This window comes from Odontesthes bonariensis, chromosome 23 (assembly GCF_027942865.1).
Source record: "Odontesthes bonariensis isolate fOdoBon6 chromosome 23, fOdoBon6.hap1, whole genome shotgun sequence".
NCBI lineage: Eukaryota > Metazoa > Chordata > Actinopteri > Atheriniformes > Atherinopsidae > Odontesthes > Odontesthes bonariensis.
The window spans coordinates 24,649,716-24,667,418 of NC_134528.1; the positions used below are offsets into that span (position 1 = coordinate 24,649,716).

Below are 17,703 nucleotides of genomic sequence, written 5' to 3' on the forward strand. Positions count from 1 at the left end.
TTGCTATACTTCCGCACAATACAACTGAACATATCTATTTGTTGCTTCTACAACTGCTCAAAAACACGGAGTTACTCACACAAGCAATTTCACAATTGCAGGTACTGAACATATTAACCAAATACCAACGTCCTGCTGTAATGTTCCTTGTGTCAGTTTATTATGCCACTCACTTTGATATTTAGGTTCTGTTCGTACGGCTAGATCTTGGATGTTGTCATGCTTGAAATCAAGTGTGTTTTCTTGTATATGTGTTACAGTGACTTCCTAGCTCACAACTGCAGTTTTTTGTCAACCTCTCATCATAGAAGACCCTGCTTTTAGTTAAATGCTAGCTTCCATTTGAAGAAATACTGTATTTCACATTTTGCAGTGAATCTAGGTTTGACTAATCCAGTTGATGGGTGTGTGTTTAGGAGTCATCATTCTCAAAACTAATGTTATCACGTCCCAAAGTCATACAGTAACACACAAAAAAACTAATCAACTGAGGTGGCAGCTGACCAGCAGCTTTTGTGTTTTTTGTTTTTTTTTCACTGGAGTCCGGTGGCTTTGAAGAGTGTATAGATAAATATGACATCTTCAGGGAAGGGCTTTCTGACACAGATAAAGAAATGAAAACACTCTAATACACTTCAAACAATGTTGATATTTTAGGTGCGTTTTTCTCTCAGTGGTCAGTGGAGAGGACTGTTGCTTTCAGTGGCACCACCACCTAATTTTAACACGGTATCTTCATCTACAATGCAGGGTTGTGTCCAAAAGTCATTTCATGCATTTCTGTAAGAACACGTTTCATTTTGGCAAACATTCTCTGGGTCAACTGGTGCAATTTGCCTGGATAATGTAGCCTCAGGGAAATATTTGCTTGAATTTGTGCCTGCAAACATCGTTTCATGTGGAATCCAGAAGGTAACAAGAGTTATTCCCAGTGCTCGGTCTTTCTGCTGAGGCTGAATATTGTGCCTTTTAAACCCAGTCCCATGGCAAAGTTGGAGACAGGAAATTTAAACAGAGGCATATTTTGACTTTCTTTTTCTTATGTGTGCAACTGGAGATGAAAAAACCTTAGGGCATTAAAAAGGACTTGGAAAACGTCATAGTTTGAGTTTAAACAAAGACTTTAAATACATACGGCATCAAAATATCCTTTTATTGGTGCCATTTCTTAAACGCAAAAACTGATTTCGGATCATCCAAACCAGACAAACTATAGAATATGATTAATTTGGAAATTCTGCACAAAAATGACAGATTTTGTCTTCATCAGCGCAAACACAAAATTATCTGTTTCTTGAGTATTTCACATTTTTCCATGATCTGGACTGTTCACAGCTGGCTTGACATTGTCTTAAGTCATAGCGGTATCATTTTCATCCAACTCTTGGCAAAAAAACTTCCCCTTTAATGTTATTCTTGCTCATGACCTTAAAATAAAGAGGAAAAGTTGTGATACTTGGTGACCCAGCGTGGAAAATTTACTATGAAAACCTCGTAATACCGATTCAAATCTCAGCAAACACACTTCTCTGATGGGGCTCGAACTAAAGACATGAGTCCTTCAAAACTCTGTTTCTCTCAATTTCTTGCATCATACTTCGCTCTCTGAGTATCTTCAGCCCCTTCATGATTTTTGGACATAAATAGGACTATTAATCTTTGATAAGACAACATCTGGTCGTAATAATAGCTGCACTTTTGGATTCCTATGTTGAGATAAGTGCAGGGCATTTTCCCATGGAGTTCTTCACTGAGAGAGGTTATGGAAGATACCCACCATCTGCACTTGCTTGAAAACCTCTCCTTTAAATAAAGACAGAATGGCTTCATCCCTTAGATCCGAGTGCCATTGCTGTGCACTCTGCACGTGCAAGACCTGGATGACACTTGAGATAATTTCAGTGGAAGCTGATGAGTGTGAAGAGTCTCTCTGTTTGCAGCATCATTACTTGTGGCTTCCTGGAGGCTGATTTTCCTTCTTCCTCGGGTGCTGCTTTGCAAGAATCAACAAACAAAATTATCCGAAGCAACAAAACAAAGAGACATTTTGGCCCCTAAAAGTCCAGGTATGTGCTGCATGGAATGTCCCAGGATAGAACAAGCTGATCTTTGTATATTTGACATAGTGGTGTGTGTGTAATATAGTTTGCCACTTGATTAGAACTGTGATCTATAATTAACCAAAAAGAAAATAAAAGAGCCAACTCATGATTGAAATCAGCAAACCGCCTTAAACCAACGCGCAAAACGGTGACTCGATCAATATTTTTATCTCTCGCTCAGACCATCATCAGCACCCCCCCCTCTCTCTCTCTCTCTTCCCCCTCCCTCACTCTCTTCTCCTCTCCTCAGTTCAGCTGCGAGTCCCGCTGCGAGAATCTGGTGCCAAAGACTTTCTCGTTGGAAGCGGCGCACGCTGAGCGCGGCTGTTCTTTTTTCGTTGTTTAGCCGCGTTCTGTCATAGTTTCAGTTGACAAGCTCGGAATATTTCTCGTCGATTAAAAAATGACCTAGGAGATGTAGTGTAAAGGGCAGCTCCGTTTAAAGCTGCTGAACGCCGCCGCCGTGCGTAACACTGTGGGAGCAGGTGGATGGAGAGTCTGGAGAGATGCAGCTTTCCAGCGGGTCGGCGCCGCTTCGGGGCGGCAGGACTCTCTGTTCTCTGCTACAGGACACCTTGCCCATTTGGACGCGATAGGATGTTGAAGTTCTCCGTTTACGTGTAAGTGCAAAAATTCGGACAAAAAAAGAGAAAATGATTGTGTTTAGCTTTTTTAAACTGAGCTTTCAGAAATGTTCTTCTTTGACTGGCTTGTGCGCACTGCATTTTGATCCCTATATGGTCAAACCTGTCACAAAGTACAGATCGGCGAAAACATCAGCACTCATTAGTGTTTGGCACCCACATGAAATCAAGAAAACTGTCACATTGAACCTGGAGCCTTTATGTGTGTGCGTAGGTGTGTGTGTGTGCGTAGGTGTGTGTGTGTGTGTGTGTGTGTGTGTGTGTGTGTGTGTGTGTTTTCAAGACGTGTGTCTTTGGTGTAAGAGGGAGGCAAATGTGGAACAAGTGCAACTCCTCTAAGTTAGATAATATATATATATATATATATATATATATATATATATATAACAACTAAATTGACAACTTTGGATACACATCACCTCTAAAGTCCAAAGGTTTGATGGTTAAAAAGCCTTTTTTCTTCTTATTGTCATTCAGAGTGTACCACTGAGTTGGACATTAAGCACACACAATTGCAGGTTAACTGTGAGGCTGTGACACACTGAGCTGCTGCTTCCCTGCCATCCTCTCACTTCATCACTTCACACAGTCAGTGCAGAGCTGAGATGCTGCAAATGCACTTTTTCTTTCTGAGAAGAAGCCCATTGGACTTTCCCTTTGGATTAGTTTTTAATAGAGCAGCAACTAACGCTCTGTTAGAATCGAAAATGCAATTACAGTGCCTTACTATGAAACTGGTAGGTTTTGCCAAATAAAGCTAACACATGCACACCAGATACTGTTTTCTCCTGCCAGCAGACAATATCAGTCCTTTCTCTGACTCACTCACTCTTAGGCAGCTTCATCTGTGAAGGAGCTCCGTGACAATGCTGGCTGACGTTGTTTTTGTGGATGCAAGATTTTTCTTTTTTCACTTAAAGACAAAATCCTTCTGATATTCAGTCTATCAAACAAATTCCTCACGAATACCATTTCATGTGTTTGGATTTAGCAACTATCTCCCTGACTTGCAGCTTTTTATTGACGCTGTCAGGGTGCATCATTCCTGCACTTGTTGTTTCCAGCTGGAACCACCGGCATCACTAAATCAACCAGCACAGAAATATTAATAAAGGTCACCTTTTTATTATTATTTTTTTTGCACATTCCTTCAAATTGTCCGAATGCAGTGCATCCTAATGATACATTCAAGTCATTCTACCTTTAAAAAGTGCATAGATTTGGACATTTAAGTTGAGCTCTGAATCTAAAGTTAGTGCAGATGATCCTTCCCTGCAGCATTCTAAACCTGATTCAAGCCCTAAGAACGTGAGGGTTGTACAGTGACGAGAAATTCAAGATGAAATGGGAAACACTTACATCCTTCTGTGCTGTTATTGGTCAGAATTATCCACTTTATTAGCTCTGAAAGGACTACCAAGTGACAGCTCTCATAATCGTGCTATAGATTAATTCTTGAATGCCTTTGGATCTTTTGACAAATGGGGATAGAAAAGAACGTGTTTAAAGGCATTCCTCGTGGCTCAGGAAATGTGCAATGCTATTTGTTGTTGCTTTTTAATTGAAATGAACAGAGTGAATGGATTAAGAGAAAATCACTATGAATTAATGAAAAATGTGTTTAGTTATCTTTTGAATATTATGTATTTATGATTGCAGCCCTTAGTTACTCAGAGCAGACTTTCTGAGTTCTACTCTCACGTAATTCGGGTAAATTAAGTCTGTCCCCGTTGAGCCAGTCCCTGTCACCACAGGCTCCTGTGTCAGACCTGTTTGTCCCAGAGATCAATTGAATAAACATTTGTCTTTGCTAGCGCAGTGCCCTCGCCGTTCTCTTGCGCTGGTGTGCCTTTTTGAATGTATGCATCAGTGGAAGTGACACACACATACATACATGAGACCTGGAATGTGAGGCTTAGTGAATATCAGGTCGGGGCTGCAAAGCAATTGAAATTCAGTATGAATTTGTTTGCACGTGTACAACTGTAGAAAATAGATGAACATGACTATAAACATGACTCTAAAAGGGTTATGTTGGTCCCTTACAGCTATGTTGGCCTTGAATGTGTCAGAACATAATACTGAAGGTAAATGTGTATGTTCAGAGTGTAATTTTGATGTGTACTGAACCCCAAAGCCCCACTTATTTGGGATTGCTTCCCAACTGCCACACTCCCAGATTTCTCTTCCCCCACCGTGTTTCTAAAAAGACAGACAAAATTAGCTAAACGTTATCTCGACAAAGTTGTACATTTGGTCAAATTTTGAGCTTGCTCATCTCTTCTATGTGTATCTGCCAAAAGAAAAAAGAAAAATTGAACATATAGAGGCACTATTTTAAGCAATATTTAGAGAGGACATTTCAAATGTTACTCTGGTTGTAGGACTGAAAATAGTTATGTAAAGACACCTTGCACCTGTTGCCATGGATATTGAAGGACTATTATTAATCGTCAATTCTTTCTTTTTTCTTCTGCCAAACTTACTACGTTTTCTGTTCTTTCTCTCCATAGATCTATCTTGCTATTTTACTGTCTCTCTACAGCTGGAATGTGATCATTGTGGCTTCACGTACATGAAAGTCCCTGCTCATCCCAATCCCCACTGCCCCAGATCCTTATATTCCCAGTGCTCCAGGCTGTTATCTTTTATCTTAAGATAAACCCCCGGAATTCCCTTTAACCTTATCTCTACAACCTCATTCTGTAAATTCAGTGCTTTGAATTACATGAGTCATACGCATTAATATTAACTAGTGCCATACTGGTTAATCCTAACCCTACAATTACACCATACTTCCTACGCTCATCATCTGTAGACATTTAAAATTTCTGATCTCATAAGTCCATCCAAAAGTCATGGCGTTGGATCCATGGTCATTCGTCCCCCCTTCCCCCAACGCCTCTATCCCCGCTCCCCTTTTGTATGACTCCTACAACCAAGAGAATGAGTCATACTTGGACTTCAACATCTCACGGACCAACGTGTCTCACCAGGATAAGACCAGCTCTGCGGTCATTACCCTCATCTACTTCATGGTATGCGCTGTGGGATTATGTGGCAACACCCTGGTCATCTATGTTATCCTGCGTTACGCCAAAATGAAGACAGTGACCAACATCTACATCCTGAACCTGGCAGTGGCAGATGTTTTGTGCATGATGAGCCTGCCATTCATTGCAATGCAGCTGTCGCTGGTCCACTGGCCCTTTGGAGAGGCTCTGTGCAGGGTGATCATGACTGTAGGTGGGTATAAAGCAGAAGGCAAATGATTCACTGCAGACTGTCGCAGCAGTTTCACTGCGTAAAGAAGAGCTTGTAGGTTCCCACAAAGAAAAACGGTTCTTGAATCACTATCTGCAATGGTTGCAATAAATACTAAAGGAACAAGTTTGCTTTTTATCTTTAAAAAGTGAAACATTGTCATTTCATGTCTCTTAAAAACACAGTTTCAATAGGACAGAGTTGTAATATTAGTCACCCAAACGCCTCAATTTCTATTGTCCATTTTGTTCTCTGTCACGAGGCATCCCATCATATTAAATCTTTCAGTTTGTTTTCTTTTGAGGTGTGATTATCCCTCTTTTATTAACATTGTATCAAGGCCCATTCCTTTGCTGCAGTCCCTCCTTGAGAGCTTCCAATAAACCAAATGGATGGAAACATGAATAAATTTGCATTTTGTTGAGCAGATTTGATGAAATTTGCTTAAAGATTTACCACATATTTGAGAGAAAACCCAGTTACTGAGATAATACTTATCATCAGTTTTACCCTGGCTACTAGGCTGCACTGAGCTGCAGCTGAAAGAGTTCTTGATTGGAAGTTGGGATGCTGTTATTAGATGACGATATCCAAAGCAATTGTACTAGAAAGGTATATGCATAAGAATTCCTGACTGTGTTAGTTTTAAGGCTGGAGGCGTTGAAAGAAAGAAAGAACCATAACACTTAAAGTATAGTAACTTACACACTGTAAGAACCAAGTCTGACAGGGAGATATGCAAAAAGCTATTCAATAAGCGTGACATAAGAGCAAATTCTTTCCATCTGAACAATCAAACAAAAATGTAATGGTGATTTGAGCGAAAGCTATAGATAGTAATTGTTTATTTACTCTGTCACTATTTTCTCGTCTGAAAAACATCCACATAGCTGCTCATTTTTACAAGCACGGTGGTCGCTTAACCTATCCTACTGCTGATCAGCTGCGACTCATCAATCTTCCAGCCTAATTCTGCATCCACAAAACGGTAAAAATGAGCACAAATACTTGCCATCTTTTAAGTCTTTGCTAAAGCAATGGCCAGCAGAAGGACATTCATCAGGCCAGCAGAAGGACATTCATCAAGTCCGAGAGCTCCTGACAGGCTCAGCTGATCAGCTGTAGAATGTATCACCTGTTTACTTTGAACGCAGTCGAGTAGAGCAATGCAGATGTTCTTCGGTTGAGAAGATAGTGACAAAATGAGTAAGTAGTGGATTTGTAAGTGATGCTGTGCAAAATCAGGTATGTATGAGTTTGTTTTAACTGTGAGGGATTTAAAAAAAAAAAAGAAGGCAAAAATTTGCTCCTATGTGGTCGAGGTTCTGTGTAGCTGAATTCCAGCTGATTATCTAAAATCGCGAATGCTTTGACCTTTGTCTTTCTGATAGTAAAAGATAGGAAGACACTGACAACTAACACAAAACTCTACTACACAGCCCTGCTGAAAATAATTTTGAAACAGGAAATGAAAGTTTCGCTGCATGGTGGTGTGGTGGTTAGCACCATCACCTCACAGCAAGAAGGTTCCAGGTTCAACTCCCGGCTGGGGCCTTTTTATGTGGAGTTTGCATGTTGTCCCCGTGTATGCGTGGGTTATCTCTGGGTACTCCAGCTTCCTCCCACTGTCCAAAAACATGCATCTTAGGTTAATTGGTGTCTCTAAAGAAATTGTCCTTAGGAGTGAGTGTCTGTGTGGCCCTGTGATGGACTGGGGGCCTGTCCAGGGTGTACCCTGCCTCTTGCCCGATGACTGCTGGGATAGGCTCCAGCCCCCCCGCGACCCGACCAACGGATTAAGCGGGTATAGAAAATGGATGGAAATTAAATTTCCCTTGCTTAAAGGGAAATTTAATTTCAGCTTCATCTTTAACAGACAGAAGATTGACATCTCTCTTGCATTTTGCTTTTCAAAAAAGGAAAGAAGCTGAAACCTATTCCTATTTCATTTAATCAGCATATCAGTTGTGCTGACTAACCATGCGGCACCTATCCACGGCTAACCTTTCTCCTGTCTTCACTCCTCTGTCATGTCTCAGACTCTCTCAATCAGTTCACTAGCATCTTCTGCCTGATGGTGATGAGCATCGATCGATACCTGGCTGTAGTCCACCCCATTAGGTCCACAAAATGGCGGAAGCCCCGTGTAGCCAAGCTAATTAACCTCACAGTATGGGTTGTTTCACTGTTAGTCATCCTACCAACCATGATCTTCAGTGGCCTGAATAAGGTGCCAGTGTGTGGGATAGTGTGGCCCGAGCCTCAGGAGGTCTACTACACAGCCTTCATATTCTACACCTTCTTTGTTGGATTCTTCCTGCCACTGGCAGTGATATGTCTGTGCTACCTGCTCATTATAGTCAAGGTGAGATCCTGTAATCGGATGTGTTGCATTATATTTTGTACTTTTTTCTGTTGTTGATGTTGCATTTCACTATGTCCTTCGAATGCACTGATTTTTTAAATTACAACCCAAATTCCCAAAAAGTTGGGCCGCTGAAAAATGTGAATGAAAAAAATTGCAATGACTTGCGGTTCTCATCAACCAATACTTTAGTCATAATAGAAGATAGAAAACATGTTGGATTTTGAAAGGGAGGCATTTTACTATTTCATGAAAAATATTATCTCATCCTGAAATTGATGGCAGCAGCATATCTCAAAAAGTTTGGAATGGAGGCAAAAGAAGACTGGAAAAGTACTCAGTACAAAAGGAAACAGCAGGAGGGCTAATGAGGTTAATTGGCAATAAAAAGATTGGGTATAAAAAGCAACTTAGAGAGACAGAGTTTCTCAAAATTAAAGGTTGGCAGGGGTTCAGCAATCGGCAAAAAACATCTAAAAAACTGTGGTGCAACTTCAGAATAATGTTCCTCAACATTAAATTGTAAAGGCTTTGAATATTCCATCATCTAAATGATATAATATAATATAAGATTCAGAGAATCTGGAAACATCTCTCTTGTTTAATGGACATGGCTAAGAAAATCTATATTAGATGCTCGTAATCTTCAGGCCCTCAGGCAGCACTGCATTAAAAACAGGCACGATTCTGTCATCAAAGTCACTGCATGGGCTCAGGAACACTTCCAGAAATCAATTTCTGTGATTCTGCAATTTTTTTTTTAATTATTGTTTTGGACGGTTAATTTGGTTTTTAAAAAGACTAAATATGAGATGGTTAAAGCTCTATAATCAAAGAAGACGCTATATGTGAACATTCAGAAATACTGCAGTCTTCTTTGGGCCATAGTGCATTATAATGGACTGAGGCAAAGTGGAAAACTGTTCTGTGGTCAGACAAAATAATTTTTAGAAATTATGGACATCTTGTCCTTCAGACTAAAGAGGAGAGGGATCGTCCGGCTTATTTTCAGCTCTAAAGCTCTAAAGAGCTGTCCAAACTAAAGAGGGAAACCCTGGATGTTTTTATTTTTTAAATTTCAAAGGTGTTCAATCATTTTGGAAAAGTAGAAATCCTCTTTTAAAGGGGGATTTAGATTGGAAAAAAGGCTGTGTATTTTCAAGGAAAAAGAAACTGTTTTATCTGGCTGAGGCTGACTTCTATCAAAATTAATACGTAGATTTCGTCTTCTTTCCCTGTTGCTTGAGTGCTGCCCGACAGCACATTTCTTTGCACTAACACTAACTGCTGGAAGCTTTTAATTATAAACTTCTTTACTCTCTTGCAGTTACATGAGCAATCATCTCTCCTATCTGTCCATTAAAAATAACAGGCAACAGGCCGGAGCATTGTGGCTTCATGTCTAAAGCTCCCTAATTAACCTCTTGTGTCTTGTTTGTTGAAGCACTATGCTCAGAAAAGATGAGACTTAACTTGTGTAAAATCCTAACCTCACGTTGTTGAACTACATCTAATTTGGAAAAAGCCAACATAGCAGTCTTCATTAATTTGCTCATTATTTTCTCGGTTAATTGAATAATTATTTATTTGGTTACAGATAGGAAAAAACTACACCTAAAGTATAGACAAAACACAAAAAGACAACATCAGAAGCCCATGAAAATGTCAAGCGAGTGTAAAGCGAAATGGTGTAGTGCGGGGTTGGAAACCAACGTTGTAAACTGCGGTATCTCAACCCAAATTGAAGCTATGTTGTACAGTTTGCATTAAACTTTTTCTTTTTGACAGGTTAGTTGCTTGCCCTTTAATGTACGAGTGAAGTAGCTAAATCAGATGCAACAGCCATGTGGACATAGAACAGAGATCGGGGTAAAAACTGTGATGTTGCCCTCTGGCTGTGTTGTTGTTTTATTTAGCAGTATACTCCATAATGTGCTTTTATGCCTTGGTTCCTCAATATAGTCACCAATTAAGTGTACAGTGACGTACAAACTGGTAAAAAGTCCTGTTAGCACCACTATCTTGGCTAGGTTTGCCACAGCCTTGTAAACAAAGGAGAAATTGCCACGCAAACTGATGTCGCAAGCCCAATACCCTGGTTTTCCAGTCCACACATAACCATTACAGATGGAGTAAGGAAAATTCTTCACCCTTTCAGTTCCTAACACGGCATATGCATTTGGACAATCGGTGCCAATGCATATCTGCAAATCTGCAGTTAACGAGACCCTGTTCCCATGTGTGCAGGGCCTTAGTTACCATCATTAATTTCTTTCCATTGAGTTCACCAAATATCCACATCTAAGAGCTTATTTACAAAACTCCTCTCCTTAGCCTAACATTAAGAATTTTATACAATATATTTTTTCATACAACTTCATTCAACTACTGTCTGCCACTGAAAAAATGTGTCCTTGAGCGCTTGAATCTGTCAGAAGTAAAGATGTGTAGACTTTGTCTGGGTGCCTTTTTTAAAGCTGCAGTCTGCAACTCTTTTTCAAGCATAATGCCTGGAACTGTCCGGGGATTCTGAAAGTAGTACATTAAATACCCCAATACAAAAAAAAAATAGTTCTCTAGGTCCCCTATTTGTCCCGCTAGGTCCCTCCAAAGCCAGCAGGTTTGTTTACAAAATTGCAGACTGGACCGGTAAAAGGTAACCAATCAGGTTTACGAGCTGGGCTCTGCTGCCTGTCAATCACCAATTGTGCACGCGCGATACAAGGTAGGCTCGTCCCCACGCTTATTTATCTAGACTATTGAACTTCATTACGGGCTTGTCTACTTACTGTGTCTTCAATGATCGCAAATGACAGGTGAGTTGATGAATGAGGAGTCGTGTAAGCGCATCTGGCGTGCACGTCTACGTGCACGAGTTCTCATGTGTTTTGATGGGGCGGGACAGGAAGTTGAATAACTTTTTATTTTTCGGTTAAAAAATAAGCATTTCTTGCATTTTGCGACTACGGAGGTCACCGTTTTCAACTTCAAGCGTTCTGATAGATCATGTAAACTCTTAAAATGCCAAAAAGTAGGACTTTACGTATGACAACAACAAATCCTGCAGACTGCAGCTTTAAGATTGGAAAACTGTCTTCTGTTCTGACATTCATAATTCCCAGATTTGGTAAAACGTTAACAGTAATGGACTGTGTATTTGACTAAATAACTAGTACTTAAAAAAAACTACTTGAACTGCAAACCCACTGCATTACATTGCTGGTTTCAACCAAAAAGAAAAGAGCACTCTAATGCATTACTCTGTAATGCACAAGCCCAAACACTGCATCTACAGCCCCATTAATAAAGATTTTAAAAATACTACAGCAGTTGGTCTTCACATTTTCCAGATGCTTAGTGTCATTTAAAGGGATGACACAACATTTTGGTAAATATACTCCTGTTCTAACTTTCTGGAAAGAATACTGCCAGATAACGTAAGCCAGAAGCATATTTTCAGAGCAGCCCAGCTTCTTAGATGGCAGTTTTGTGTATGACAGAAGTATAAATCTTTCAATTTTACCGTCAGCAAAAAGCAAGTAAATATTCGTCTTCATAAATCACATCTTATTCTTTCATGCTTTTGTGTAAACATTGTGCTTTTAAAGTTTGGGAGGTTTTAAGTCACTTTTTTTCTCCCTTTACCAGGTGAAGTCGTCTGGATTGCGTGTGGGTTCCACAAAGCGCAAACGTTCAGAGCGTAAGGTGACACGGATGGTGTCCATCGTGGTGGCGGTGTTCGTCCTGTGCTGGCTCCCTTTCTACATTTTCAACGTCACCTCCGTCACCGGCTCCATAAAGCCCACCTCCGCCCTGAAGAGTACGTTTGACTTTGTGGTGGTGCTCGGCTACGCCAACAGCTGCGCCAACCCCATCCTTTACGCCTTCCTGTCGGACAACTTCAAGAAGAGCTTTCAGAATGTTCTGTGCCTGAAGAAGGTGGCGGGCCTGGACGAGATCGAGCGCAGTGACAGCAGGGCGGACAGGAGCAGGATGGTTAATGAAGCGGTGCTCATCACCGCCAACTTGGAGACTCACAATGCTGCGCTGCTCAACGGTGAGCTGCAGACCAGCATCTGAGGGTAACGGAGCAGCAGTAACATAGAGGGAGGTGGGAGAAACTGATTTCAGACTAATGGGCTGCTAGTGACCCCTGTTCAAAGATGAGAGGGATGACGTAATCCTCTGTCATAGACACTAACAGATGAGCAAAGTCCAAGTGAAAAATAAACAATTTCTTAAGGGTTTTCAGAGGTCAGGGAAAGTACACTGAGTCCAGCTAAAATGTCTCGATGATTGGGTTTTTGACTGAGAGTTGGAGAGGGGGGGGATCCATATTTTGACACAGGCGATTTTCAACAGCATTAGGGGAATTGATGTTGAAATCAAACAATCGTAAGACTGCTGTTTGCTGCCAGTTCAACTGACACAAGATCGAAACAAGTGGCAGGATGAGGGGAGACTGCTGTTCACCCAGTGAAGAAATGTCAGGGGTGGCAGACTTGTGCTGGAGAGGGATATGAACGAGACAGAGCCCCATCTTTGCTCTGATTCATGGGTCTGTTTGTCTTTTCTGTTTTGTTTTCAACGACAAAAAGTACTGGCATTGATCGCTCCCCAAAATGGAAACACAGTGGCCAAGTTGGCCGAACACTGCGGTGGAAAACAGGAACTGTAATTCCCTACAGCCGTCCAAAGACAAGGAACTGAAACAACAACCCTTCGATGAATAAGGTCCCTGTCATATTTCATTCACATCAGCTGGTTAGTTTGGTCACACATGATCAAAAGGGCAACAAAGTGGCAAAGCTCTTCTGTCTGTAGAGAGAAAAAGGATGCTTTTTCTCCCTCCTCTCTAGCTGGCATCTTCACAGGAGAGGCAGTATTGATTTGTAAACTCTATAATTCAACCTCCTGGATTATTGATGAAAGATGGAAAACCATCTCTTTAGGTACTCTAACAAACAGCTCGACTATATAGGAAATGGATTTCTGTCAACCTCTGCAGGAGAGCTCCACAAATGTTCACGCTGTGTTCAGAAAGAATTTTTTTTTTTTAAATGCAAACTGTGCTTCACTATTCCTTACTATTATTTGTGGAAAAAAGAAATGAGTAAAAAAAAAAAAAATCCTGATTCATACATTACAATCTATTCATTCATTTTTCATTTTTTTTATTTATATAGCGCCAAATACAACAAATGTCATCTCAAGGCACTTAGATAGTAAGTCCAATTCAAGCCAATTGGAATTCAATTAATTAATAATAATCATAATTCATAAAATAATCCAATTCGTTCATATAGAGCCAATTCAAAAACAATTTCCTAGCTAAGAAAACCAACAGATTGCACTGAAAACTTTTTGTTTTTCGGTCCAATCTCCCGTCCTGAGCGTGCCTGAGGCGACTGTGGAGAGAAACGACTCACTTTTAACAGGAAGAAACCTCTGGCAGAACCAGACTCAGGAAGGGTGGCCATCCGCCTCGACCAGCTGGGGTTTGAGAAGACAGAAAGAGGGCAGTCTAGGTCTATAGCAGCTTAACTATGGGATGTTTCAGGATAACCTGAGCCATCCCTATTCAAGGTAAACACAAGAAACTTTTGCTAACGAAAAAATAAATAATAAAATAAAGGATTCCGATGCCACCTGCCACGCTGCTGTGGCGAGTCCATATCTACTTGTAAACGTTTTTGACTAAGTTCCTGTCAAAACGTGACCCGCAGTGTCACATTCGATTGGGTCGGCATGTTCTTGTGAAAATGTCCAAATTTAACAGAGGCCATGAAAATGTGTCGTCTACTCGAACGGGGAGAAGGAGAGAAGGGGGCGAAGACATGCAGAGAGAGAGAAACTGCAGGAAAGAAAACTGATGTGTGCGTTGTAACCATTGGAGAAAAAATATATATATAAAAAAAACCCACAAATATAGATGTATATATCTAAGAAAGTGGGGAAAAAAATATGTGTGGGCGTGTGATCACAGACAGAAAGAGAGAGTTACTACCTGTTGTGTAAATGTGAGTTAGACTAGCTGGCTTTATATCTGAAGATATGTGTCGCTCCACAATGATGGAATGACCTACCGAGCGCTACCAGAACAGCTTCAAGAAACTCTTGAAGACCCAGCTCTTCAGAGAGCATCTCCTATCCCAGCACTTACGCTGTACTTCCCTACCCCTCTACTGCACTCTCTCTTTCTGTACTTCCCTCTATGCCTGCACTCTATTTCTACACTGTCACCTCTGACAGAGCCTGACTAGTTGTTTTCCTTCTATGTAGCTTATTGTTAGTTTTGATGTTAGCTGTAATATTATATCCTCATTTGTAAGTCGCTTTGGATAAAAGGGTCTGTCAAATGCATGAACATAAACACATAAACACAAGCTAAAACATAGCAGTTGTATAAAATTGGGGCTATGACGACATCTGATTTTCACCACACAATTATCATTACTAAAGCATTTACGGTAATACCGGATTGGGGTTGTCTCCTGTTTTTGGCAGTTGAATTACACTCAAAGTAGAACGTATGGAACATTTAAAAGTAAAACAATGCAGTCAATAGCATTTTTAATTTTATCAGCTGTGTATTAACAACATAATATTTATATGTTAAAGGTGTTTTAGCAGTTGCTTTTGCAGTAGAAGTGTAATGACTCATCCATGATTTTAAATACATGGTTAAAATGGAAGCAATGGGAGCTAAGCGGTACAAAATCTTTTGTTTCGTACAGGTTCAACTCCAAAAACAGCCAGTTTCATGTCTCATGCAGTTAGATGAAGTTGGACACCATTTACCGTGGTAAATGACAATTTCTTACACTGTAGATACAGCAAAGTAAAAAAAAAACAGGTCTTGTCCACTCGCCTTGCTGCAGTTGTGACAATGATGAAATCACTGACGAGTGATTTTGGACTACGCTTAGTCAGGAACAGGCAACAAACTGTCTTGTGTTATGTCACAGATCAACTTGGGCTTGAATCAGTGCACGCTGTTACGTTCTAGTGTCTTTCAGTTCACTGGATGAATAAACACAACTCTTATCTCATTACTCCATGCATAAATTGTGCACTGACATCTTTTGAAGCATGGGTAAAATAGCAGTCATGGTTCAAGAGATAGAAGCAACAGTCTGTCAGGTCACTGCGCCGTGTAAGCTTTCATTGGAAGCTTAAGATGAACAGGGATGGCTTTGGAGATTGTCTAACTCTCATCTATAATCATCAAGTCAAGTTTTCATTAGTTCTGTATTTAAGATAGGAATAAAATAGGGTATTTATTAATAGGGAATAGAACTAGTGATGTCCCCCAAACTCAGCTGTAAAGGGATCATTGGTCAGGTCAAGCGTTTACTGTCATTCTGTACTGCCTTATCAAACATCCGCTCAAAGGTTGTAATAGATTTTTCCACATTTTTTGAAAGACCCAAAGAACTGAATATAACTGATCTTTCAGTTCAGTTTGCGTGGCAAGTGGAGGGGCTCGAAGCCACTGTGCTGTTTGGGTTTTCAACATTTCACAATATAATATAATCAATTTGATATCTCCTCAAAGGGAGAGAAGATGGTAAATCTCGTAAAACAATTGTTTACCTTTGGGCTCGTGGATCAAACCCTGAGTAGAATCTCTTTTCAAATAGGGACAAACATACTGAACACGTCACCTAACCTTGTTATTGTCACCATTTTATCGCGTTATCAGTGTTATCGTGGCACATTCTGTCAATACTTATGGGCCAGTACTTATCCACTTCCTTGCAGGCTGTCGCTTATTCATATTGAAAAAGTAAATGTCATTACTGAGTGCTCACTTCAACAAGCCACAAAGTCTGCATTAGGAGGAAGGAAGAGGAGATAGATGGCTGCATTTTGTATAGTTTTCAACTGTGGGACTCCAGTTTGAGACCATGATACAGCTACTTATTCTTCACTTGTTTTTATCAATTTGACTCTTTTGTTTCAGTTTTACTCCCTTTGCAAACGCTTCACTAAGGTTAGGGAACACAGTGTAAATACTCGGCTATAATTAGAAATGGTTACTGTTACGAAAAGATCACGGGTTGGATTAGCGACGTGTGAAAATCATTTCAGATCCCATCTCAGGAAACTACTTCTTTTGAACATTTTATTTTCATACCCAACGATAGAAGACAGAAACCTGGATTATTTTTTCTCCATTTTGTGACTCCCCCTTTTCTCACTCATCACTTTCTCGGCCTGTGCAACAAGAGTGAAGGTGTTTGAAGCGGATTTGTTTTATAGGCATTCCTTTATTTCTAATTTTCTTTCTTTTGAAGTGGTAATATTTTAGCATAAAGTTTAGCAACATATTTGCTGTGTTAATGTTAATGATGCAGTATACTGTAAATACAAACCAAACCTTTTAAGGGGTTTCAAAAACTGTATATATCTGTACAAGGTGCATATTTTATATTATCGACAGTATTGTGTATATTGTACACTGTGCTCTACTAGCATGTATGACATGCACCAGGACTTTATTCAACCATTTACATTTTTTATTTTTTATTAATTAATTAATTTTTTCGTTCATCCAGTATCTGGGATCAGCTTCTAAATGTTTATGTTGTGTATGGGCAAGATGGTTTCAAAGAATTGATTTTCAAAATTAACACATTTTAGACTCGGAAATGGTTTTTATCACATCACCTGAACTATTGTCATATTTTTATTAGTGTTATGAGCGTCAAAGTGTGTATGGATGGGGTGTGGTCATGACCAGCAGCCTGAATAGTCGGCAGGGGTGAATGACTATGAAAGATTGAGAACTACTAATTCAACAGATTCATTTTTATTGGAGGAAATGCCACTGTTAATTGTGTTTAAACATGAAAAAAAATCTAGCAGGCAAGATGTAGTTAAAGACACTGCCACAGTAATCAGAATTTCCAGATCTTATACCTCCATTAGTGCTGACTGAATGAGTCCACGTCCACATCAGATACCCAGTTCCATTTTAGCTATCAGGCATAGCAACTTCCCCTACAGGCCTGCATGATGATGCCACACCTGGTTGCCACGACATTTGCCAGACGATTTCAAAGTCCCCACAGCAGTAATAAGGTCGTTGGCCATATGCTGCATTGTCAATCTGTTTTTATCCCGGTTTATCAGTCACGTCAGAGGCCATCAATCAGTGCAATCAGAAAAGATGAGTAAGCAGACAGTCCCTGTCCTGAGAGGTTACTGCTGACAGTCATTCTGTGTGGCCACACACACACACACACACACATTGGTACATGTCCCATTAGGTTTTGGGCAACATGCCCTGTAATTTGTCGTGACATTCTCTGTGTTGCTACTG

General features: G+C 40.2%; 1 protein-coding gene across 1 annotated transcript; it reads left to right on the forward strand.

The window, feature by feature from the left end:
• Positions 1 to 2,372: 2,372 nt before the first annotated feature.
• sstr2a (somatostatin receptor 2a) lies at positions 2,373 to 16,169 on the forward strand. Its single transcript, XM_075457291.1, has 4 exons — positions 2,373 to 2,722; positions 5,260 to 5,992; positions 8,050 to 8,375; positions 12,024 to 16,169. Exons 2-4 carry the CDS (start codon positions 5,605 to 5,607, stop codon positions 12,453 to 12,455), a joined length of 1,146 nt encoding a protein of 381 aa, XP_075313406.1. The 5' UTR covers positions 2,373 to 2,722; positions 5,260 to 5,604; the 3' UTR covers positions 12,456 to 16,169.
• The last annotated feature ends 1,534 nt before the right edge of the window (positions 16,170 to 17,703 follow it).

Excerpts from the sequence above, each read along its gene's own strand:
- sstr2a (XM_075457291.1), top strand. The coding sequence starts at position 5,605 with ATGGCGTTGGATCCATGGTCATTCGTCCCCCCTTCCCCCAACGCCTCT. Across the intron at positions 5,993-8,049 it reads CAGGGTGATCATGACTGTAG|ACTCTCTCAATCAGTTCACT; the intron begins GTGGGTATAAAG and ends GTCATGTCTCAG. Across the intron at positions 8,376-12,023 it reads ACCTGCTCATTATAGTCAAG|GTGAAGTCGTCTGGATTGCG; the intron begins GTGAGATCCTGT and ends TCCCTTTACCAG.